This window comes from Hyaena hyaena, unplaced genomic scaffold (genome assembly GCF_003009895.1).
Source record: "Hyaena hyaena isolate Hyena2069 unplaced genomic scaffold, ASM300989v1 scaffold_387, whole genome shotgun sequence".
NCBI lineage: Eukaryota > Metazoa > Chordata > Mammalia > Carnivora > Hyaenidae > Hyaena > Hyaena hyaena.
The window spans coordinates 743,543-769,928 of NW_024081019.1; the positions used below are offsets into that span (position 1 = coordinate 743,543).

General features: G+C 39.8%; 1 protein-coding gene across 2 annotated transcripts; it reads left to right on the top strand.

The window, feature by feature from the left end:
- The first annotated feature begins 1,718 nt into the window (after positions 1 to 1,718).
- KBTBD2 (kelch repeat and BTB domain containing 2) lies at positions 1,719 to 25,767 on the top strand. 2 transcript variants are annotated; one of them, XM_039251152.1, is made up of 4 exons: positions 1,719 to 2,036; positions 13,275 to 13,786; positions 20,520 to 20,685; positions 23,012 to 25,767. In XM_039251152.1, the coding sequence occupies exons 2-4, from the start codon at positions 13,617 to 13,619 to the stop codon at positions 24,545 to 24,547; spliced, it is 1,872 nt and encodes a 623-aa protein (XP_039107083.1). In that variant the 5' UTR covers positions 1,719 to 2,036; positions 13,275 to 13,616; the 3' UTR covers positions 24,548 to 25,767. The 2 variants fall into 2 exon arrangements, with proteins under 2 accessions (XP_039107083.1, XP_039107084.1); XM_039251153.1 differs by having other exon boundaries at positions 1,719 to 2,005.
- Positions 25,768 to 26,386: the final 619 nt, after the last annotated feature.

The window sequence follows — 26,386 nt, forward strand, 5'->3', positions numbered from 1 at the left end:
GAGAAAGAGAGCGCGCGCGCGTGCTAACGTGTGAGCAAGGGGGGGAGGGGCGCAGAGAGAGAGGGAGACAAAGAATTCGAAGCAGGTTTCAGGCTGGCACGGCAAGAGTCGACAGCCCCACGCAGGCTTGAACTCACAAACTGGGAGGTCATGACCTGAGCTGAGGTCAGACCCGCAACAGACTGAGCCACCCAGGCGCGCCCCTCCTTCAAAATCTTACATGACTCTTGTCTGCAGGATGAAATAGTCTGTAACCATAGGTGGTGTTTGTGCCTTCTTGTCTGGCACTGAGTAGGTGTTCAAGTGTGTTAAGTGACAGAATCTTTGTTATAGCTCCTTTGTTGTTTAATATCAAAACACTTAAGCATTTAACCAGTCTAAGCAGAGTGACAGCATACCTGGCATTCAATAAAGATTTGTTGAATGAATCTATTTTCTAAATTCTGCTGTAAAATCCTTTACCAGTATTCCCAAATACACACATCTTGGCGTGCATTCAGTTGATCTAACCTAGCCTACAGGAAGAAGCTCTTTGGTAACTTACATGCTTTTAGTTTATAATTAGTCATGTACATTTTCCAGATTGGGCTTGTGCCGAGAGTGTAAATTACGAAGGTAGGTGAAGTCTGTGTGGGCATTCCTGACAATTTTGCATCCACGAATAACTTCTATCAAATGAGAGAGCAAATCTACAACTTTCTGCTTGCTAGCAAGCTGTACCAAGTTAACCAAACCAGCGTGGGCCACAGCCATCTGCTGCTACAAAAGCTTCGCTTGTGAGGCTGGAAGGCGCTCCTTTGGAACTTGCTGGGGGGTGGGGTAGCAGGTAGCCGCCGCATTGCAGCACAACCCTATCTGAAGACTTCATATGCGGTTGCCTCCCCAACCCCGCACTCTGAAAACGGTTTCCTCCCCAGAACTGCGGGCCCTTTCAGGTGCTGCTTTTAGGTTCTCCTTGACCTTGAAAGACATGAAGCCTCTCTTGATGAGATCAGGAAAACCGAACAAGCTCTGAAAGTGGAAGGCGCGTTTTGGAGAGCAGGTTCTGAGGAGACAAAGCTCACTCAGCCAGTCACCCAACTGTCTCTCCTTCCCATGGTCTGATGTCTAGCCCTCTTCATTCCCAATTCCCGACCCAGCCTGCAAATTTCTGTATTTCAAGGGGGGAAATACAGCAGGCATAAAATTTGGTGCTTTGGGGTCTGGATTCCCTAGCATTGAATTTCTCGGGCCTCTCCTTTCGAAAAGCTAACCCTGAACCCCATGCCAGCGCTTCTACGCAGGAGACCACCGCCTGGTTGCGCACGCGCCCTCCGAGGGCTATCCGCTGACCTTCTCCGGGAAACCCCTCCACAAGCGCCTCCCCGTCGCCTCGCACCGCCCCCTCCCTTCCTCCTCTTTCCGCTTCCTTTTTCGCGCCTGCGCGGACCTAATTGTTTTGGCTTTCCGGTGGGATCCAGCAAAGGAAAAGGGCGGGGGAAGCTAGGGGAAGGGCGCGGGAAAGGGGTGGGGGGGGTCTCAAGAACCCGGGAAACTGCAAAACTACCGCTTGTGCTGCTAGGCGGGCGCAAGCGGCGGGAAGTAAAACCTGGCGAAGGCTGGCCCGCCGTCCGCTGCCCGCGCGTTCCCGGGCCACGAAGGGGCCGGCGAAGGGGGAAAGCGCGCGCCGCAGGGGCGGGGCGGGAGCGGCGAGCCGGGCGTCTCGCGGCCCGGCGGCGCGGCTCCCGGGGGAGGAGTCTGGCGGTGGTCGGGCCCTGAGGAGCGTGCGGCGGCGCCCGCAGAGGACGCTGCTTTCCGCACAGGACGGACCAACCGAGGGAGGGCGCGAGGGAAAGCCGGAAGGAAGACGAGGCGAGGCGCCAGCCTTCCTCGGAGGAGGCGGAGGCGAGACCCCGGCCCTGGCCGCGGCGGGAGGGCCACGCCCCCGCCGCCGCGCCCGAGGGGCCCAGTGTTTTCGGGGCCGCCGGCCGCACCGGATCCCGATCCCCGGGACTTGGGGACACGGGTGAGCAGGCGTCACCAGCACTGGGCGAGAGGTAGGGGCGGGCAGGGGGAGCCCGCCAAGACCTGTGGAGGAATTGGGAAGGGAGGGCAGCGGTGGAAGGGGGTTCGGCTCTTTGTGGCTCTGCCGGCGGGGGGGCGGGGGGCGGCGGCGGCATCTTTCAAACCCGAGACGCTTCCGCCGCGGCGGGGGAGGGGCGCGGGCAGCCGGCGCCGCCCTCCGCACCCAGCGGCGGCCCCTCCGCAGTCGGGCTGGTGTTTGGGGCTGGGGTGCCCCTGTGCGCCGCTTGCGGGGGCGTTTCCGGCCCCGGCCCCCGGGCGCCGCGGCGGCCGCGGGTCTACCGGGCGGCTCCCTGGCCCCGGTTGGCGCCCGCCTTTGCCAAAATAAAACCGTTTCCCTTAACGCCTCGCGACGTGTTCGCGAGGTGGTGGGCCGGAGAAGGGCAAGCCCTTCCTTGCATTTTTTTCTTAACCGGTATATCTGAAGTAAGCAAGAGATGTGTAAATTACCAGAGGTGCCATTGTGATCTAACGATTTTAAAAAGAAAGCAGAAGCTGCCCTTTGAAACAATATTGTGTACGTGTTTACTTTAGACTGTGAAATCGTTAACTTATTTGAACTCGACCACCTCCCTCTCCCTATGTATTGATAAACCGTGAAGTAGAATATCCCTTGGTTTGATTGGAGCAGTTATTCAGAGTTAATGACTTTTTTAAAATTCTAGTTTAGCGATCTAAGATCTCCTTTTACAGCGACCGTAAAGGGAGAGGAATACATACTCCATGGGCTACAGATCCCTAGACTTGTCCGCTACCACTATGGTCCTTTCAAGAGAAAATAGAAAGAGAACCCAAATGTAAAATTAACTTTAAAAGGGCACATTTGTGTGTGGCATTTATTTTCTATATCATTTAGCCTTATAAAAATGTAGGGTACAGAACGGTCACGTGTTGTTTATACATGAATCTGTACGTCTGGCTCACTGAGCATTGAGGCATTCAGAAACAAAACCCTATCAATAATGTGGTCTGACCAAAATTATATTTTCTTGTATTGAAGCAACTAATTACCGGTGTGGTTTGTTTTTTGTTTTTTCATTTTTTTCCTTCCCTGTGTTGTGAATTTTTGCCTTAATTTGAGTATTCAAATCTCTTGCGATTGTGAGTGACTTAGTTAACCTTTGGTAACGTTTTTTCAGAAGGACTTTACTGGCCTAAAATAAATTGAAGAATCAGACCAGTCCGTTGTTTTTCTAGTTTTGACGATGTGGAATTTTACTGTTCTCGTCATCTGGTTGCTAACTGTTAAGCTTATTCTTCACTTTGATCTTTTGTTGGTCTCCTTATTGAAAACCCTTTGCATTGGGTCCTGAAATCCCCCAGAAGTTGTCTGTTGGCGAACTATATAGGACTATAGCGTTTCAGTTGTGCATGCTTTATCCTCCACACTTTAACATCAGGTGCTAATTTCTCTACACGGAGTTTTGTAGGAATTTTAAGTACTATAACTCTTCTCCCCTTTTTGTTTGCTCTCACAGGAGGCGTTACGATAAAGATCTATTAACTTTAGTTATTCACGGGGCCTCTGAGGAGGTGGGTGGGAATAACGTGTCATAGTGCTTACGTCTACACAATTCTGTAGATTCTCTTTCTCCTGATTAATGGAAATGAGCTATTTCGTAAAATTGAAACATCGAACTCCGAGAGATTTGAATGCAGTCTGAAAAGCCAAAAGATTTTACACATAAATTTACGTAAGAGTTGTTTTTCTCATTGCCGACCTTCCTAAGAACCAGGAAAAAGGATTTGTCTTACTGTCATAAAATATATGAATGAAAATATCAGAGTTCTTAATTATATCTCAGTTTTATCGTTTTCAGTTTTGTGCAGTTTGAATATGGCAAGTAATATTTAACTCAGTATAAAACAACTCAGTATAAAAAGTGACAGGTTGATTGCAAGTAATTTTTAAATATTTGAATATTACTCCTGGTTCCATTGCCAGGAATTTGTAGTACCTAGATTTTCTCAGTGTGAGAAGAGAAGGGATTGATGTAGAAGATTTGGAGAAAATACAATTTAATGAGAGAAGCTCTTAAAATTCTTCGCTTTCTTTGCTCTACTTCCACACCTCTGACAAGTGGTGACATGCAGTAGCTTCCATGGTAGGCAGAGGATTCTAACTCTTCCTCAGTTTATTTTTGGGGAAAGAAACTGAGAAACTTCAGTAGTCATAATCATTAAGTGGTTGTGCCTTTAATGACCTTATGAGTATGTTTGAATCTCTGGGAAGTATTTTCTTCTGCTGTTGTGATTGAAAAGATTATTGACTTGGTGAAAAATGAAATTCCAGTGAAAAAGTTAAGGTCAGTTTTGCTGTAGTCTATATTTCTCCAGCTTTCTTAAGTCACTATGCAGAGCTGAGGAAAACACGAAAAGGACATACTATACTCATGATTATTCTATCGCAGGTGGCATTGCCTTTATGTTCTCATTTAAAACTTCGTTCTTGTTTAATTTTTTAAAAGTGAAATAACTTATTAATCGTAATGTAGTACAGAAGCTTATACTTGTGATCTGAATTAGGGTACTGAGCATAATTAACTTGGTGGAGTCCTGTAGTCTCTTTAGTGTGGTTGAAAAGGAAGAACACAGGAATAGACCTGAGCTTTTAATTTGGTTAGAGTAGGGGAAGCAATACTGAAACTTATCAGACTTTATAAATTCTTTAAAAGGCAAGGAATTTCTTTTAATTGATGTTTGTCACACCTCCAAAAAATACTGTTTGTGTAGTGGTTGACAATCAGTCTAAAGACCTAGTGGTCTTCCAAATATTCCCAACTGTCAGGATGGTTTTGATAACTTGAAAGCAAGCTTCTTGGCACCAATCTTTTGTCCTCCCTAAGGAGAAACCTATCGCCTCTTTGATAGGAACAAAGTTTTGTTTTGTGACTGGTGCTTCCTGGTTCCCCTTTAGTTTTTTTGCACTGACATCAGCCCTTTCAAGATTAATGTTTGTTGAGCCAGTTTGTTTTGTGATTTGTACCATCAAAATATTCCGTAAGTCTTTGAATGAATGTTTAAGATCCCTTTCACCAAGGGTAAAAAGAGAACTATGTTTGAGTACTGAGACTTTGTGGGACGCCTGACCTGGTGTAGGTGTGGAGATAGGTTCAGGAGTTGGGAAAGGGCCACAAAAAGCCTGACCAGTGAGTGCATTAATAAATATAACTGCAAGTATTTATGTGGTAGTGTTCTGTGTCAGGCATCGTCCGAAGATCTTTATGAAATTATTCAACTCCCTGAGAAGAGTTCTGTTTTTATCTTCCATTTTACTGATTAGCATACTGTGGCCCAGAAAGTAAATAACTTATGAAAGGTCACACAACTAGTTGAAGAATTGGGCTTTTACAGCTCCACAGTTCGTGTGCTTAGGTTTTTGGCAATACTTGACATACAAAATGCCTTGGATCCTTGCCAAGAAGTTTTCAATCTTTTGTATTGGCGTTTGTGGCATTGGAAGATGCGGCACCATCTAAATTAAAAGTATAAAACTGGGAGGTGCTTCATACAGATGATGATGACCTATAGAGTCCATTATTTCATCCTTTATATATTGTCTGCGTCGTCCTTCTTGGCAACCTCCTTCCCATCTTTTAATTTCATTTAACGTACACAGCTCACTTCATTGCTAATCAGTATCATTTTCACACAGCGGTTATTTAATCCCGTGTTCTTTCCTTGATCTTCTAGGTTTTGCCTGATTTAGCATTGAAAAAGCTTGCTTTGCTTCTGTTTCTGTAGCTACTCAGTGGAAGGGTACTCCAAATGACACACTTTAGGATTGAAAACTAGGTTTCAGAGTGAAATTAGATACCTACCCTCCCCCTAATAAAACTTATTGCCATCAACTTCTGAAATCTTTGAGTGTTTGGAATTGATTTTTAAAATTTCAATATTTCGTGTTGTCAATTCTGGTTTCTGTTTCTTTAACATCAGTGTTCAGAGTCTATACAATATAAATTGTCACTTTTTTTTTCAGTTTATTTTGAAAGACAGCGTGAGCAGGGGAGGGGCGGAGGAAGGGTGGACAGAGGATCCAAAGCAGGCTCTGTGCTGACAGCAGAAAGCAACATGCAGGGCTCAAACTCACTGTAACCATGAGATGGTAGCGGAAGTCTTAGCCACCCAGGCACCCCTGTTGTTACTATTATCTCTTTTAACTATAACTATATTACAGCATTTACATTGTGTAGATTTTCTTTGTAGATATATTTTGGAGCATACCTTGGGTTTTGAAGCTTCAGGACTTACCCACCTGTTTTGTAGTACTGTTACTTTTTAGGAAAATGAAGTGAGTATTTCAGACAAGCAGGTTAAACTTCTGCAGTGTGAGTAATTTTAAAGTTGGGTTTTTCTGTATTTCTGATTTAATGTTGAAAATGTAAAACAGGTTGGCTCTCTGAAGATTTGCTTTTCAGGCACATTGATTATTTGAGGAAAATCTGTTGAAATAATTTCTCGTAAGAGGTGTTTCAGATTTTTAAATAGAACTGTGTATATTAATATGGATTGCTGACTGATTTAATCCTGATGATCCTGTAATAGCAGTGTTCCTTTTGAAACTATTTTGTGTGGTGGAATTCACTCAATAGTACCTTGAAGGCTTAGGTAGCCTAGAGAAAAAATATATTAGAACCAGAACTTTTGCCTTTTTTTTTTTCTCAATCGTAATCAATACATTTCCTACTTTTATAGAAAGTCCTTAGATTTAAAAGTAAGTTGGACTTTGTCCCCTGATTTTTTGCAGAAAGTCCATGGGTAGAGAGTAGAAGAAAGAAAAAGAAGTTAAAATATCCATAGTTTTTATGTCAAAGGACAATGTACTTTATTAGATTCTGAATTTATTACACAGTGTTTATACAACTCCCATTTCTTACTCTAGTTGTCATTTTTCACTGTGGAATATTTCTTATGACCGGCTTTCAAATAAAGGACTTTAAAATACATCTCTTTACACAAAAATTATCTTGTATATACATCTTCTGTTTCTCAATTGCATGTAGTTATTACAGTTGATAAAATAGGAAATAAGTGGTTTTGACTATATAGTTTTCTCTCACTGTTTTTTTTTTCCTAACATCTTGTAGAGGAATGTCTTTTTTTTTTAAGTACTTATTTTTGAGAGAGAGCAAGGGAATGAGTGGGGAAGGGGCAGAGAGAGGGAAACAGAGGATCCAAAGCGGCCTCTGTGCTGACCGCAGCAAGCCTTACGCAGGGCTCGAACTCTGGAACTATGAGATCATGACCTGAGCTGAAATCTGATGCTTAACTAACTGAGCCACGCAGGTGCCCCTTGTTTTTAACCTTAATAACCTTAGTAAAGAGTAATTCACACTGTATAAAAGAGAAAGTGTTTCAGAAATCCACTGAACCTGCTGTAGGTGGGGAAAGCAGTTGTGTGTTAGGTAACAGATGATAAAATATTTTTGTTGAAGAGAAAGTGGAATATATACGGGTTAGATTAAGAATTACATTTAATTAAACTTTTAAGCATTTAAGGTGTGTGTTTTTCCCGTTACTGTGATCTACACAGAAAGCCTTCTAGGAAATACAAGTTGAGTTATGTATTTTAATCATTGATTCTTCATATTTGATCAAGAAGTGGTCTGAAGCAGAGATTGATACATGTGGCCTGTTTTTATTTTTTACCTTTGTAATTTTTATTTACTTATTTTGTGGCCTGTTTTTAGAAGTAAGTTTTATTGAAATACAGTATGTCCATTTGTTTACATACTTTTTTTTTTTTTGTCACTTTGAGGCTACAACAACAGAGTTAAGCATTTGGGATAGAGATACTATAGCTTGCAAAGCCTCTGAAATATTTTGTCATTGTGATAAGAGAAAGTAGTATACCCTTTAAAAGTTTTTTTTTTTCAAATTAGATAATCATTGCATATGTTAATAAACAGAAGGATTAAAAAAAGTCTTCACTGAGGTTTTCCTCTTTCTGCAGTGTGAACCACTTCGTAGTGGAACCAAGTGCCAACTACCTCCTTTGCTCATTTTACTTGTATGACACTTTTTCTTATGGTAAAGAATAAAATTTCTTGGGGCGCCTGGGTGGCTTAGTTGGTTAAGCGTCCGACTTCGGCTCAGGTCATGATCTCACAGTTTGTGGGTTCGAGTCAGGCTCTGTGCTGACAGCTAGCTCAGAGCCTGGAACCTGCTTCAGATTCTGTATCTCCCTCTCTCTCTGACCCTCCCCTGCTCACGCTGTCTCTCTCAGAAATAAATAAAAACATTTTTAAAAAAAAATAAAATTTCTTGTATTATCAGAAGTTTTGAAGTGAAAGATCAGGACAGCTGGATTTTGAGAAAAATGTTTCTTATACCCAACTTGTTTCACCCATTTGCCACCTTGTTAGTATTTGTCTAGAATAACTTTTTTAAAACAACCCCTTGTGAATGATAATTATGGCTTTGGCTGTAGTCTATAGTAAGAATAAATGCATAATGGTATTTTGGAGCTCTAGTGGTTGGCAGCTCTCAGTCTGAGTACTTCTAGTACAATGACCAGCACTTAATAAATACTCAGTAAACAGGGGCGCCTGGGTGGCTTAGTCGGTTAAGCAACTGACTTTCGCTTAGGTCATGATCTCGCGGTTCGTGGGTTCGGGCCCCGCGTCGGGCTCTGTGCTGACTGCCAGCTCAGAGCCTAGAGCCTGTTTCGGTCTGTGACTCCCTCTCTCTCTGACCCTCCCCTGCTCACGCTGTCTCTCTCTCTCTCTCTCTCTCTCTCTTAGAAATAAAAATAAAACTTTTAAAAAAAAAAACCACTGAAGTGTGTACTTGAAAATGGAGAATTGTCCAATATGTGAATTATATCTCAATAAAGCTTTTGTTTTCGNTCTCTCTCAGAAATAAAAATAAAAAAAAAATAAAAAAATAAAAAAAAAAAAAAACTAAATACTCAGTAAACATTTGTTGAGTTAAATTTAAGTAGCCATTGTGATACAAAATTAAATAATTCCCTTGATACCTGGGAATTACTCAGTCTGTGGGTAACTAACTGCTAACTTCTACAAGATAACAAGATGTGTGACTTCTTTTGAAGCTAATATTAGGTATAACATAGGATGATATGTGACACAGTGTATTTATTAAAAAGAAAATTCATAAAATATGTTCGATCACTGGTGAAATTAATACAGTACAGGCTTTGTGAAATATTTTTAGGATATTGATTTCAAGTTTTGTTTCTAGGAGAAAAGGATTCTGTAAATATTCATGTTACGGGCATTTGAAGGCTGTTTGATCATCTTTTCACATTTTTAGTTTACATAGTTAAAGTCTGTGTTCTCAGAGTTTTACTTTGAATTGTACTAGATACAGATGTTTAAATTATTAAACTTATTTATTTAATATATCTGAATGACTTTTTCTCCCTATTTTATTTCTTAAAACATTGATTGATTGATTGATTGATTGCCCAAGCAAACAGGTGAGGAGCAGAGAGAGGGAGAGAGAAAATCCCGAGCAGGCTCCATGCTGCCAGCACAGAGCCCACAGATATCCTAAATAAAAATTACCTTATCAGGAAGAAAATGTATTCTAGATTACAAAGTAAGGGGTGGGGAATAGGGTGCATAATGCAGCCATAGTGAGGATTACATAAAGTTGGCTCACAGTGTAATTTTCTAAAAGCATCTTCAGTTGTTTTACTATGGTGTCGTGCATATGATTTAAAAAAAAATAAATTTAGTAAAAGACATAAATTAAATAGGGCCTTACAAAAGTCCTTGCAAGAAATCAGGTCACTACAAAAAATTAAGTCGTAATATGAAGTTAAAGAAATGACCAGGGTAAGTCTGTACAGCTAGCCTTCAAGGAATTCTGGGGTCTAGCAGTGTGATCCAAATCCATCCTGGCCCAGACTGCCAGTTCCTGTCACCTGATTTAAATATGGATGAGGTTGATTTTGGATCTTGCTTCTAGGGTTAGGCCTTTCAGTTTATCAGTGCATGCATTTCTGTAAGATAAATTTCTAGAGGTAGAATTGATTGAGATATTCAGTATTTACAATGCCAAATATACTATACTTTCTGTAATAGTTCACTTGCAGCTCTAAAATTCAGAAAGCTCTTAAAATCAGCTTTTAAGAAAAACTAGCAAAACTCAACGTGAAGTAACATGAGGCTATTTATAGTATTATTTTCACACTGTTCATATTTCCCACATTAAAGATAGTAGTTATGTTCAATTATGGAGTGTTGTGCCAGACTCCTTGAGAGAGTCTTGTAATACATGATACATGTACCACATTATCTCTATAAAATCTGAAAAATCCTAAATTCCAGAACATATCTAGCCTTAAGAGAGCACGAACAGTTGGAGGGGCAGAGAGAGAGGGAGACACAGAAACCTCAGCCGGTTCCAGGCTCCTAGCTATCAGCACAGGGCCTGAGGCAGGGCTCAAACCCACAAACCGCGAGATCATGACCTAAGCCGATGTCAGACGCTTAACTGACTGACCCACCCATGTGCCTCTCTAGCCCTAAGAGTTTTGTTTAAGGGCTTGTGGGTATGAATTGACCTACACTTCTGTGTAAGAATGCTCATTTTCTCCACAGCCTCACTGGGTCTTGCATTATTGCTATGTGAAAGTAGCCAGTGATTTTAGGTATTATTAGCCTTAGAGGTTATAGTAGTAGAACTTAGATATAAAGTGTAACTTTCAAATCTGGAAGAGCAAAGTCATTACCTTAAATGACCCAAAGTCTCTCTCTGCCTTTGCACCTGTTTTAGTTACGTTCAGAGTTAAGTTGGCTGGAAATGTGACAGTGTATATCAAGTTAGCAGTTTGTGTAATAGTATAGTTTGGCAGGAAGTACAATGTGATCTTCTCTTTGACATATGGGAGATACTTTGTGAGAAAAAGTGTTAGTGGTTGCAGTCACAGTATTATTTATAGGTTTCATGTCAATACTACTTGATTTTCTGATTATGGGTACTAGGAGTCATCTAATTAGAAAAGAAGTGATAGTTTTTACCTATTTAGTAATTTTGTATGGGTTTTACCTCTACTTTTCCTGATTTGTAATTTCTTTGCCATATGTTGTAATTACTGGTTTCCAAATAAAAATTTAAAGTTAAACTTTAATTCAATTGGAATGTCTTTTGATGAATGCTATGTAATGTGACTACAATCTAGGGTTTTTCCCCCTCTCTCAAGTGGTTAGCCAGTTGTTCCAACACTATTTGTTGAATTAAGCCAGTTTTCCTATTTTAAAATGGCAAGTGTTTAACATACCTGATTTGTTACATTTACTTGGTTTATTGTAGATTTTTAATACATTTTAATACTTGATAAGAGTCACGAGGAAAGCTTCTCTTCCCTTCCCCTCAAATATCTTGGCAACTACTGTGCATTCTTCCAGATGAATCTTCTGCAAATAGGATTTAGATTGGATTTGTATTAAATTTATACATTTTGGAGAACATTCATATTCGTATAATATGGAGTCTTCCAAGTAGGAACACATGTTGGTTTAAAAAAGGTTGTTCCCCCTCTCCTCCCGTAAATTGTAATACTCTTAAAAAGATTTCTAGGAAGGAACCACCACTGTGCAAAGAGATATATTGCATATGCTCCCCTTACTGGACTGAACTACAGATTTACAAAAGACTTAGTTTCGGAATGCCTGGGTGGCCCATCCAACTCTTGGTTTTGACTCAGGTCATGATCTCATGGTTTGTGGGTTTGAGCCCCATGTCAGGCTCTGTGTTGGCAGCTTGGTATGCTGTCTCTCCCTCTCTCTCTCTCTCTCTCTCTCTCTCTCTCTCTCTCTGCGCCTCTCCCCCACTCGTGCTGTCTCTGTCTCTCTCAAAATAAACTTTGAAATACATATTATATATATAGTTTGGAAATTAACAAATGGAATCTGTTTACCATATAGTTTTATTTATATTAAATATAAAGTATTTGTAAGTGTATTTAGAATATATCCCCAAAATGAGATTCTCCGTGCAAGAGAAAGGGTTTTATTTTGTTTCCTTTTTCTCTTAAATTATGTTCATATATTGCCACTAAACAAATAACTAGTGGATTTGGCTTTGCAGGTAATTTAAATTCTTTATTTTGAAATAACGTTAAAATATCTGCTTATCGATGTGCTCCTTATTTTCTAGAATGTTTATTTTGTAGAGAAGACAAAATTAATTTAAAACTATAAATATTATTTTTTTCAGGGTTTTTTATTTTAAAGGTAAGAGACTTTAAATGTCCCTTTTCTCAAGGGGGCCCTGAGTAACTTGAGCATCCAAATCTTGATTTTAGCTCAGGTTATGATCCCAGGGTCATGGGATTGAACCCTGTGTCGGGCTTCGTGCTGCGCATGGAGCCTGCTTGAGATTCAGATTCTCTCTCTCTCTCTCTTTCTCAGTCTCTCTCTCTCTCCCTCCCTCTCCCTCTCTCTCTGTTTTTTCCCCTCTCTCTTCTTTTTCTTTCCCTCTTTCCCTCTGACCCTCTCCCTGCTTGTGTATACACTCTCTGTCAAAAAACAATAAATATACCTTTCCTCATGTTTCATTTTTTATGGTAATATCTGAAGTTGAACTTCGAATAAATATAATTTATATTTAAGTCTGCTATTTTAGCACTGCTAGGACTTTACCCAAGGGGTACAGGAGTGCTGATGCATAGGGACACGTGTACCCCAATGTTCATAGCAGCACTTTGAACAATAGCCAAATCATGGAAAGATCCTAAATGTCCATCAACTGACGAATGGATCAAGAAGATGTGATTTATATATATAATGGAATACTACATGGCAATGAGAAAGAATGAAATCTGGCCATGTGTAGCAACGTGGATGGAACTGGAGAGTATTATGTTAATGAAATAAGTCAGGCAGAGAAAGACAGATACCATATGTTTTCACTCATATGTGGAACAGGAGAAACTTAACAGAGGACCATAGAGGAAAGGAAGGGGGAGAAAATAGTTAAGGAGAGGGAGGGAGGCAAACCACAAGAGAGTTTTAAATACTGAGAACAAACTGAGGGTTGATGGGGGGTGGGGGAGAGAGGGAAATGGGTGATGGACATGGAGGAGGGACTTGTTGGGATGAGCACTGGGTGTTATGTGGAAACCGACTTGACAATATGACAATAAGCTATATATATTTTTTTAAATCTTCTATTTTAAGCTTTATATCCTAAAAATGTACTGGCCTACATACTCTAACTGAATTTTTTTTTCGTTTTAGTTTCTCCAGAGGATCCACAAAACCTAGGATGTCACCACAAAATCTACCTCGTGTGTCATTCTCTTTAACTCATGAGCTGCACAACAATTGCAGATTTGAGCAAGATGTCTGCAGACTGTTGGAAAACTGAAGAACCTAATTAACACAGGATGACCTAGGAGTGATTCTAAGCCTATAACAAGAAACTGTTCATTAGTGAATGTGTCAGTCTTGATTCTGAATGCTACAGATAACAGCAAGCAGAGTTTCTCCTTTCTTTATTTCTGAAGCATTCACTTGACCTTCCATCAGTTAAGACTGACTTTTCCAATCTGTTCCGGGAGATATTAATGGAATATAGTCATGTCCACTCAAGACGAGAGGCAGATCAATACTGAATATGCTGTGTCCTTGTTGGAACAGTTAAAACTGTTTTATGAACAGCAATTGTTTACTGACATAGTGTTAATTGTTGAGGGCACTGAATTCCCTTGTCATAAGATGGTTCTTGCAACATGTAGCTCTTATTTTAGGTAAGTAATTAAATCTTGCTTGGCTTGTAATTTCAAATGCAGAATGTTAGCATATTTTAATGTTTTAGTAAGGAATTCTTTTAAACGTTTAATTAAAAAAAAATAGACATCTTAATGTTTTGCCTAAATTTTATATTCCAATGGTATAGTGCTTTGCCAGATCACCTCCTCGCACCTTTAAGTAAAGGACAGGAAAAAGAAGTTTTTACAGAGGTTTAAATGCAAGAAATTTGTTGAAATTAACTCAGGTAAAGTTTCCATTGTGGGGAGGCAAAGAGATTCAGCATGCTGTTTTACCATTAAAAGAGGAAGAAAGATGAATGATTTTTACTTGTTGAGATTTTAAAACACTACATTTAGAAAAGAATAGTTATTGATAGATGTAAGAGTTGTAGTAGGCCAAATAACTTTCAGAGGATAAATGTTACTATTTAGATGTGTTACGGACTTTATTTCCTTTGCAGAAATGTGTTTCTTTTTCTCTTGGCTTTATTATTATCATTTATGATATCCTTTTAGCCTTATCAGACTCCTCCCAGATTTAAATATTTAGTAATTAATACTGTTTTCTATGCATCAGAATTTAGAAGCTGATTTATTTGTAATAGCAAATAAATAAAGCTTAACTTTTCATTTTTATGGTCTTCCACAACTTTTAACCTTTTAAGTAGGTTTCTCTTTATTGTGTGTTTCATGGGAAGAACAGAAGCAGAGGCGTAGAAATTCTTTTATTTGAGTTCTGTCTTTAGGTTGAATTTTTACTTAATATTTGAAAGGGACAAGGTGAATAAAGATGAGTTAAATGTGGATCAGTATAATCCTACCACAAATACTAGTAGCTATAAGTGGAGATCAGCTGTGAAAGTTAATTTTTTTGTTCTTTAGTGTCAGCTATAGACAGGACAGGTTTAATGTTGACTTTATAAGGTTAACAAACATGAAGGTGTAGAAACTTAACATTTTTTTTAATGTTTATTTACTTTGAGGGGGGGTAGGGAGAGAGAATCCCAAGCAGGCCCCACCCTGTCCGTGCAAAGCCCAGTGCAGGGCTCCATCTCACAAATTGTGTGAGATCATGACCTGCGCTGAAATCAAGAGTTGGACTTCACCGACAGCCACCCAGGTGCCCCAAAACTTCACATTTCTTTTTTTTTTCCACGTTTTATTTATTTTTGAGAGAGAGAGAGAGAGAGAGACAACATGAGCAGGGGAGGGTCAGGGAGAGAGGGAGACACAGAATCTGAAGCAGGCTCTGGGCTCTGAGCTGCCAGTACAGAGCCCGACGCAGGGCTCGAGCCCACAAACTGTGAAATCATGACCTGAGCCGAAGTCGATGCTTAACCGACTGAGCCACCCAGGCGCCCCAAAACTTCACATTTCTTAATGTAACACACCTGATGATTCCAGAAGCTAAAGCCCAATGCTAATTATCTTTGCTCTGCCTGCAGTTGTTTCAGGTTAAGCTGTGGATTTTTCATGCAATTTCAGACCTTGATTTTCTTAGAAAGCTTAGCATATTTGCAAACAGTGATTCTAAAATTTGGTTGATCATCAGAATCCTCAAGTGCTTCGACAAATAGAGGTTCTTGGATTTCAAACCTAGAAATTCTGATTCAGGGAGTCAAACTCTGATTCAGAGTTTCAGAATTTTTATATTTAAAGCCTTCCCAAATGATTGTGATAGTCAGTGTTTTTTGTTTTGCATCTATTGGCTTATTAGATGGTGTTAGAAATTCAGGGTTATAGATTCAGTAAATACCTAGGTTTATTAGCTGTCCTTTTTTAATGGCCATTATTTATAAACTGATTATCCAGTATTAGAGTTCTGTGCCTTAGTTGTGGATTTTCAGACTGATATTTATAATCCTAAAATAGAATCTTTTGTAAACGTAATGACCTTAGCAGTCATCTAGTCTGATTTTTAAACCTGCCTAGAAATTACACGTGTAATAGTCTCTGTATGGTCATCATCTTGATCAGGAAGTAAATGTGCATTTTTGTAGCTGTCTTCCTTTTTTTTTTTCTTCATTAAGTTTGTGATTGTATAGATAACGTACTGTTCTTTAAATTCTGTAGTCGCGAGGTTACTATTTATCTTTAACTAAGTAGGTTAGTATTGATTTTCCAGAAGACCAGGAGACTTAAATCTTCCAATAATGTTACAGCCTTAAAGACAACACAGTCTTTTTAAGGCTACTGTTACTTTCTCATCACTGGCTCATTCCCTTTTTTAGCATCCTTGGTCTTCTGAGAAAATATATTCTTCCTAAAACAGATAATAAGAAGTAGAGTTAAGTAGAAGTAATTTTAAGCAGAAAGAATAGTCTAATACATGTTTGTGATTAAAGCTACGCATCTTTAAAATCCTCTGTCTGGGCTGCTTTCATAATCCACAAGTTGAAAACACTCCTATTTTTTTTTTCTTCTTCCGTACATAGCTTTCCTCTGGAGTAGGTAGACTGTCCTATATTTCCATAATAATAATTTGATCTTTTCCAAAGTGTTCTTCAGTTGGATTCCTTCAGGTTTGTCAGTTTTAGTATATCTTTATGTATAACACTATTATCAATCTTTACCACTAGAAATTTACTATTAGAAATGTTTCCTTTCGGGTTACATACATCTTTCCTTTGTAGTTTAAATTACCAGTTACAGGGGCGCCTGGGTGGCTTAGTCGGTTAAGCGTCCGACTTTCGCTTAGGTCATGATCTCGCGGTTCGTGGGTTCGAGCCCCGCGTCGGGCCCTGTGCTGACTGCCAGCTCAGAGCCTGGAGCCTGTTTCAGTCTGTGACTCCCTCTCTCTCTGACCCTCCCCTGCTCACGCTGTCTCTCTCTCTCTCTCCTAGAAATAAATAAAACATTTAAAAAAAAATAAATAAATAAATAAATTACCAGTTACATCCCAGCAAGAATCAGTAGAACCTCAGAAATCAAAAGAACCTCTGTACTTCTTAGTAACATTTACAGTTCATTTTAGACCCCAAATGAGAGACTGAGAATTACTCAGCACCTCTTCCACTGTGGTACTTTTCCATATTTCATATATAATTTGTAATTCAGTATTTGCTCTTTCTTAAAAATGTTTACAGTTTTCACGTGGTGCCTTGGTAGCTCAGTTGGTTAAGCTTCCAACTCTTGGTTTCAGTTCTGGTCATGATCTCACTGTTTGTGAAATTGAGCTCCCATCTGGCTCCACACTGATAGCCCGAGACTGCTTGAGATTCTCTCTCTGGAGCTTCCTCCATCCCTCCGTCCTTCTCCCACCTCTCTCTCTGCTTCTCCCCTGCTCCAGTGCTCATGCTCTCTCTCTTTCTCTCCTTTTCCCTCTCAAAATAAATAAACAAACTTAAAAAAAATAAAATTTTCATGATCAGGTTGGCTAGGCTTCTATCTTTGGTCTTCAGCAAGCTCTGCTCCTTCACAGATGTCCATAATTCTGGTGTTATAAACCGTGATGTAGAAATGAATAGCTAGGGGGCGCCTGGGTGGCTTAGTCGGTTAAGTGTCCGACTTTCGCTTAGGTCATGATCTCGCGGTTCGTGGGTTCGAGCCCCGCGTCGGGCTCTGTGCTGACTGCCAGCTCAGAGCCTGGAGCCTGTTTCAGAGTCTGTGACTCCTTCTCTCTCTGACCCTCCCCTGCTCACACTGTCTCTGTCTCTCTCTCTCTCTCCTAGAAATAAAGAAAACATTAAAAAAAAAAAAATTAAAAAAAAAAAAAGAAATGAATAGCTAGTCTCAATGTCATCTGTAAGTCTGCTGTTCTCTTGCCCTCTCTTTTCCAAAATTACTGCCTTCTACTCGAATAGACCTAAAAACCACCTGATCCCCCATCTTCCATTTTTACTCCGCTCTTAACAGTTCTTTTTCAGGTTTCTTTGGTTATCTCCCATTCTCTCGTGTCAGACAGGTGAAGCCAGTAGTTCTAGGTGTTTTTTAGGGGTGCCTGGGTGCATCCCATTCTTGGCTTCCCATTCTTGACTTTAATTGAGCAGCCCATTCTTGACTTGGACTCAGGCTGTGATCTCATGGATCATTGAGCCCCATGTTGGGGCTGTTGGTGCAGAGCCTGCTTAGAATTCTCTCTCTCTCCCTCTCTTTCTCACAATATATAAACATATATATATATATATATATATAGGTGTTTTAAAAGAGTTTTTTGCATGTCTTTGATATTTTCCGAGAAAACTTCCTGTTTGTTCTCCAGTACCCAGGTTTATTTATTGTCATCTTGTATTTTTGGGAGGATGTCATCAACCACACTGATTTTGTTTGTGCCACTCTTCCTCTCTTCCACTGCCTGAAGTTTAGCTGCTGTCCTTACTTCTCATTCTGAGTTATACCACGAAAGCAATTAGGTAGTCACCAGTGACTTTGTGGCGTTTGTTATTCTTCAGTGTTTGACACCCCACCTCTCTTATCCTAAGTAGCATGGTACTGGACTGCTTATTTCTCTGATGAATTTTTCTCAACCTTCTGTTATTCCTTTTTCTTTTTTTTTCCTAATTGAACTTTACCTCAGGTTGGTCATTGAGATTCTGAATGTATTTTTCTTTATATTTTTTTAGTCCCCACTCAGATAACCTTATTCAACTTTAACACATGTCACTTTGTAGATAATTCACAGCCACCATTTTGTTTTTAATTTTTTTTTTGTTTTTAAATTTTAGAGAGAGAGAGAGTCCGTCTTAAGCAGGCTCCATGGTCAGTGCAGAGCCCAACATGAAGCTCCATGTCATGACTTTGAGACCATGACCTGAGCCAGAATCAAGAGTCAGACACTTACCCAACTGAACCACCCATGCACCCCCCACAGCTTACTGTATTAATGCCTCATCTTCTCCAGAGTTTCATTAATTATACTTAACTGACTATTGTATTATTTCTATCTGTCTCAATTACCCTTACCTTAAGTCCAAAACTTAACTCTCCCTTTTCCTGGGATTAACCTGACCTTACGATTCCTTGATCTTAAAATTTTCTCTCAATGGCTAGCAGGTTTTTTTTAGGCAATTACTTCAAAATAAGTAGTTTTATTTCCCCACCTACTTCCTCCTCTATTCCATTCTCTGTGTTTGGAAAAATCACCAGATCTTAATTCATTGTGATAGCTTTTGTATCCTTTTCTGCCACCCTGGGTCAGGTTCTTCTTACTCCTCCGCTAGATGATTGCAGTAGACTCAAAGCCCATTTTCCGGTCTCCAGCCTTTGGCCTTTGAGGTCTCTCACTATTCATTCCAGAACACATTTGATTGCGCTGATAAATTCATGCACAAAACCCTTTAGTGTTCTCCACTATAAGAAAAAGCTCAGACTCCTGTGTCTCTCTTTTTTTATTTTGGAGAGAGAGTGTGAGCCAGGGAGAGGGGTAGAAGGAGAGAGAATCTTAAGCAGGCCTCACGCTCAGTACAGAGTCTGGTGCGGTCCTAGATCACAGAGCCCTGGGCTGAAATTAAGAGTCTGGAGCTCAACTTGAGCCACCCCAGGCGTGCCCCTCCTAGGTCTCTAAAAGCCCTCTGTGATCTGACAGCCACTCATATTTACAGTTTGCCATCCAGTCTCTTGCATGAACCCTGACGCTCCGCCTTGCTTCTGGAAAAAAACAGTTATGTTCTGCCCTCACTATTGTATCCATATTGAAGGCCTTCCTCATCTTGTCCTTTAGGGGCCCAAGCTAGTACTGTTGTCCTATCCACTTTTGATCACTATAGACTTTTCTCTTGTATGCGTGCAGTAATATTCTTTGCATTGTTTTCTCATCTCTCATCTATGTATGGGTGTTATGTTCTTTATTCTCTACAACACTAATTGCCTTTTTGGCATTGTTTCCTGTATGTATATAATAGGTTTTTAGGAAATTGTCCCATATAGTTTTAGGAAATCGATTTGAATAAATCACATTTTTAACAGCTTTATTGAGATAATTTACATACCATAAAATCTGCCCATTTTAAATGTATAATTAAATGCATTTTAGGGGCACCTGGGTGGCTCAGACGGTTAAGTGTCTGACTTTGGCTCAGGTCATGATATCTTGGTTTGTGGGTTCGAGCCCCACGTTGGGCTCTGTGCTCACAGCTAGCTCAGAACCTGGAGCCTGTCTTCAGATTCTGTGTCTCCCTCCCTCTCTGACCCTCCCCTGTTCATGCTGTCTCTCTCTCTCTCTCTCTCTCTCTCTCTCTCAGAAATAAATATTTTAAAAAGCCATTAAAAAAATAAATGCATTTTAGTATATTTACAGAGATGCACAACCATTTCTACAATCTAATTTGAAACATTACACTCAACCTTGTGCTCTTTTATAGTGACTCACCATTCTTAGATACAGCTCTAGGTAACTAATTCCCTTTTGTCTCTGTTTATTTTGGGGGGATATTTCATATAAATGGAATCATAGAATATGTGGTCTTTTGTATCTGGCTTCTTTCAGTGAGCATGTATTTGAGATTCATCTGTTGTAATACATATCAATATTTAGTTCCTTTTTATTGCTGAGTAGTATTCCATTGTGTTAATATAAAGAGTAAGTGAATTTGATGTTTTCACTCAGCATGGTGGAGTAGTTATGTCTTTGATACTGAATTATGTTTTTCTCTTGTGTCCCTCAAAAGCTTTCCCTATAATGTGCCCATAGGCAAATATCCTAAATAAATATCCCATGTTGTTTAGTTTTCCTTCTTAGGTCTACACAGGTTTTACACTTAACTCATCAGCTTTGTTTCTCTTTCTGCTGTAGGGCCATGTTCATGAGTGGACTCAGTGAAAGCAAACAGACACATGTGCACCTGCGGAATGTGGATGCAGCCACCTTACAGATAATAATAGCTTATGCATACACGGGTAACTTGGCAATAAATGACAGCACTGTCGAACAGCTTTATGAAACAGCTTGCTTCCTGCAGGTAAGTGGTTTTTCCTCTATTGTATACATAAACTGTGGTTTATTTTCTGAGAAAACATTGTTTTGTCTTAACATTGGTATAATTTTCTTATGCAGATTTTAGGAGGTAAGTTTTCTCTTTTAAAGCATATAAAGGAGCAGTGCATGTCTGGTTCAGTAGGAAGTGCAGGGAGCTCTTGATCCTGGGATTCTGGGTTTGAGCCCTGTGTTGGGTGTAGAGATTACTTAAATAAGTAAAACTTTAAAAAAATGTATAAGGGGAAGAATAGGATTTGATTAGCCAGTAAACTTCTTTAGTTCTATGATAGGAGCTTAATTAAAAAGGTGGGTGAAAATTTCACACTGGTTTCATATTCTGGCTAATACACCTGAGAATTTAGATTTCAGGTAGAAGTAATTTTTAAAAGCATTTATTAAATTTAAGTGCCTTTTATTTTTTCTAAGGTCCTAGAAAAGTAGATACTTGCTAAGTGTGTGCTGAATTGAGTATGAATGACACTGAACATCAACACAGGTGAAGTTCTGGGAACCACAGTAAAGTCCATGTCTTACGTATCTTTCTTCCTTTTATTCTGAACTTTTTTTTTTCCCTAGAAAATTGTGCAGTGTCCCACTGTACCTACATCTCTGGGGAAACTACTACCATAGTAGCTTCCTGGTGCTTTTTTGTTTTGTTTTGTTTATTTCTTTTGAGAACAGAAGAAAGTGTGAGCAGGCATCATAGAGAGAGGAGAGAACAAGAATCCCAAGCAGGCTCCGCACCAACAGCGTGAAGCCTAATGTGGGGCTTGAACCCTGACACCATGACCTGAGCCAAAGTCGGACATTCAACCGACTAAGCCACCCAGGCATCCCCTGGTGCTTTAGAATCAAGAGCATTCATAACCTTATGCAAACTTGAAATGGGGAAATGCTACAGTATGCGCACTGTCTTTTAGTAGTTTGTAAGTTTTCAATACCTTTTTTATTTTTTAATTTTTTTGTTTTATTTATTTCTGAGAGAGAGACAGCGTGAGCAGGGGAGGGTCAGAGAGAGAGGGAGATACAGAATCTGAAGCAGGCTCCAGGCCCTGAGCTAGCTGTCAGCACAGAGCCCAACATGGGGATTGAACCCACGAACTGTGAGATCATGACCTGAGCCAAAGTCGTTCGCTTAACCGTCTGAGCCACCCAGGTGCCCCTTCAATACCTTTTTTAAAGCCAGGAACTAAAAGTAGGTATTTTATATAATTGCTAAAAAAATGTTTAAAAATTTTGGATTTCAGAATACTTTATTACTGTAAGTAAGAACACTGTTCCTTTTTCCCTACCATGTTAGTAAACTCATGTATATGCTCACGAAATGCAGAATAGGACTCTTGGCTCTTTTACTGGGTTGCCTTGACAGGCGTGGGATGGGGCATTTTTAATACCAACATGATCTTCATGATTAGACACAGGGAATAGTAATGTTTTTATATGCCACATACTGTTCTAATGCTTTATCTATGATATGTACAATGTTTTAGATATATTCTATATCCTGCTTTATGTATATAGATGATGTATAGATATATCTAATCCTTACTGTAACCATTGGTAAGGATTTCCCGATTGTATACAAGAGAAAGCTGAAGCTTGGAGAAGTAAAGCTCCTAATACTGTACCAGTACTGACCATCCAGTGTCAGCAACCTGACTTCTCAGTCTTAAGTTGCATCTAGTTAGCTTGTTATGAAGTTGAATAAATATAGTAGGTAGCAGTTCTGAGTCAGCCAAGATCTACTTCTCCTCCTTACGAAAAAAAATCTGGGAAGCAGAATGGCTAAGCTGGGTCATTTAAATGTAGGTAATTTATAATGGCACATAAGTGTGTTTATTGTTCCTTTGGTCATGTTACCTCTCTAGATAGAAAGGCAAATAAGTACTTTAGTCATTGTGCATGATTTTCTTGTTTTATAAATGACTATCTTGTCCATGTTGAGAAAACCAGATTCCAGTTCCTCAACAATCACTTATGATGAATTTTTGAGGACAAATGATAATCATTTATGTACTATGATTTATTTACATTGTTTCCCTTTGGTTTTCTCAATCATATTTTTTTTAAGCTTACACTATTATCTCTTAAATAGGGCACTTAAGTAGGCCACTGGACAAGAGAAATGCAATAGTTTTATTATTTATAGTCTTAATAGTTTTATTATTATTGGAAAGCATTATCTCTTAGGCCAAATGTATACCTCTAAAAACAAATTCTGGGGATCTGATTAATATACTTGTGTTTTACATAAAAGCAAAATTTGTCTATCTTGTCTTTAGTAACCTTTTTTTCCCCTCCCATCTTAGGTAGAAGATGTATTACAGCGTTGTCGAGAATACTTAATTAAAAAAATCAATGCAGAGAATTGTGTGCGATTGTTGAGTTTTGCTGATCTGTTCAGTTGTGAGGAATTAAAACAAAGTGCTAAAAGAATGGTAGAGCACAAGTTCACTGCTGTGTATCACCAGGAAGCATTCATGCAGCTGTCACATGACCTACTGATAGACATCCTCAGTAGTGACAATTTAAATGTTGAAAAGGAGGAGACAGTTCGCGAAGCTGCTATGCTGTGGCTAGAGTACAACACAGAATCACGATCCCAGTATTTGTCTTCAGTTCTTAGCCAAATCAGAATTGATGCACTTTCAGAAGTAACGCAGAGAGCTTGGTTTCAAGGCCTCCCACCCAATGACAAGTCTGTAGTAGTTCAAGGTCTGTATAAGTCGATGCCCAAGTTTTTCAAACCAAGACTTGGAATGACTAAAGAGGAGATGATGATTTTCATTGAGGCGTCTTCAGAAAATCCTTGTAGTCTTTACTCTTCTGTCTGTTACAGCCCCCAAGCAGAAAAAGTTTACAAGCTGTGCAGCCCACCGGCTGATTTGCAGAAGGTTGGGACTGTTGTAACTCCTGATAATGACATCTATATAGCAGGTGGTCAAGTTCCTCTGAAAAACACAAAAACAAATCACAGTAAAACAAGCAAACTTCAGACTGCCTTCAGAACTGTGAATTGCTTTTATTGGTTTGATGCACAGCAAAATACCTGGTTTCCAAAGACCCCGATGCTTTTTGTCCGCATAAAGCCATCTTTGGTTTGCTGTGAAGGCTATATCTATGCAATTGGAGGAGACAGTGTAGGTGGAGAACTTAATCGGAGGACCGTGGAACGATACGATACTGAGAAGGATGAGTGGACAATGGTAAGCCCTTTGCCTTGTGCGTGGCAGTGGAGCGCAGCGGTTGTGGTCCATGACTGCATTTATGTGATGACACTGAACCTCATGTACTGTTATTTTCCAAGGTCTGATTCGTGGGTAGAAATGGCCATGAGACAGACTACCAGGTCTTTTGCTTCAGCTGCAGCTTTTGGTGATAAAATTTTCTATATTGGAGGGTTGCACATTGCTACCAATTCTGGCATAAGACTCCCCTCTGGCACTGTAGATGGGTCTTCAGTAACTGTGGAAATTTACGATGTGAATAAAAATGAGTGGAAAATGGCAGCCAACATCCCTGCTAAGAGGTACTCAGACCCCTGCGTTAGAGCAGTTGTGATCTCAAATTCTCTGTGTGTGTTTATGCGAGAAACCCACTTAAATGAGAGAGCTAAATATGTCACCTACCAGTATGATCTGGAACTTGACCGGTGGTCTCTGCGGCAGCATATATCTGAACGTGTACTGTGGGACCTGGGGAGAGATTTCCGGTGCACTGTGGGGAAACTTTATCCATCCTGCCTTGAAGAATCTCCATGGAAACCACCAACTTACCTTTTTTCACCGGATGGGACAGAGGAGTTTGAACTGGATGGAGAAATGGTTGCACTACCACCTGTATAGTTGGGGAGTTTAGGGAGTGCACGCCTGATTGATGTGCTTTGTCGTTTTCTTTGCTAAACAAGAGAGGCTATGAAAGGACTAAATATGAGTACATAAAAATCTATCTTTGATAAATTTTATTTTTATGCCCTACTTAATATTTGCATCAGTATAATATATATCAGTGAGTCTTACAGAAAGATATGCTTCCATAATATGAAATAGATTATCCAATAATTGAGAAACTTTTACATGTATCATGAGAGCATAAGAATCTGGATTATCTAACATTGTTAGCCCTGTGTTATGTACAGTTCAAGAAGTTCACTTATTAAAGTAGTTTCCTGTTCCTAGTGTGGTATATCGCAAATTGTGCTGAGGTTATTTTAGTATATGTATTTCATTCCCGTGCTTCTGTTCTGAAGTCCTGGAATACAGTTTTTTTTTTCAGTGTAATTAATTCAGCTGCACTTAACACTAGTGTCCATGTTGGTATAGAAGTGTTGTCTAAAGCCTATACTATAGTTGAGGAAGATCTTCCATATTATGGTATTGCACAGGGAGAGCTATGACTGCAGGATCAGTCTAACTATACTATTAGGTGCATGTACTCTCTTTTCACTAACTTATACTTGTCTATCTAGAATACAGGTCTTCCGATCAGCTGGTCATTTACCAGGTGTGGACTTAAGTTGCTGGGCTTGCAATGAGAATTGCTAGTCCCTCGTTGTGCGGGTCTGTGTGGAGCTTTAATCAGTAAATGCCTCCACTCTCTGTATTACATTAACATTGGCTCATGCATATAACTACCTGCTGCTGTTGTATTTCTCCATCTTAAAAATTTAGAGTGGGTTAACCAGGTCATTACATCCTAATTTAATAACAAGCATTACTGTAGAGTGATTGTGTATAGACATCCATTAGCTGTCAGGGTGTGTTTTTTTTAACCTGTTGTGTGTGTGTGTGTGTGTGTGTGTGTGTGTGTGTGGGGAGGGGGTTAGGATTAGAAAGGTGAACTGTTCAGGAATTCTCTGCACTAGCCGTGCGGAAGAGCAGGTAACTAGTGCTGCTCTGGCATTAATCCCAGGAACCACTAGCAGTAGCGGGGGCGCCGCCAATCCAACATGAGCACAGGTGCTTCATGACGACATCACTAGCATGTTCAACTGCATCATGTTCTGGCACTGTATTTTGAATGACATTAATTTATTAAATAAATTGTATATATTCAATATCTGTTTTTCTTTTGTGATGGCAATGGTGTGCTTTTAATTTTACTGGGTCAGTTTAGCTTGTTACAGGTGGGGTTTTTTTCCCCCCCAGAATTTTGACATACATACGTGTATATATATTTCTATACATTGGCTTTCCTATATTATTGTCTGATTTGAGCCTTACTGTATCATCATCAACTTTAGAGACACAGAGACCGTGCCTTTAACCCTAGTCCCAGATTAGGACCATCAGGAGTATTTTTAAATTCCTGAGCCTCCCCCAAAACAAAACGAACCACAATTTCTGGTGGGTAGACCCAAGCAGCCGTGTCTTTCAAAGCACTACAGGTGATTCTTTCGTGCAGCCGCATTGAGAAAGAACCCTTGGTTTAGGCCTTATTAAATAAGGATTTCCCTCTGGATTGCCAGTCTTCCTACAGCACAGTGTCAATCATGGTTACCAGCTTTAACTGCCTTTCACTGCCTACTGAATAAAGTCCCAAATTCTTGAGCACTTTTAAGGCTCTCTGTGACTTAAAATTACTTTTACAGTCTTATCTTACATTGTTTTCGTATAAGCTTTAACTTCTAATCAGGCTTTCGCTATAATTTCCTGCCTTCACCTATGCTACTTTTTCTACTCACA

Coding starts and splice junctions, on each gene's coding strand:
- KBTBD2 (XM_039251152.1), top strand. CDS start 13,617: ATGTCCACTCAAGACGAGAGGCAGATCAATACTGAATATGCTGTGTCC. Junction 13,787..20,519: donor ACATGTAGCTCTTATTTTAG/GTAAGTAATTAA, acceptor TTTCTGCTGTAG/GGCCATGTTCATGAGTGGAC. Junction 20,686..23,011: donor AAACAGCTTGCTTCCTGCAG/GTAAGTGGTTTT, acceptor CTCCCATCTTAG/GTAGAAGATGTATTACAGCG.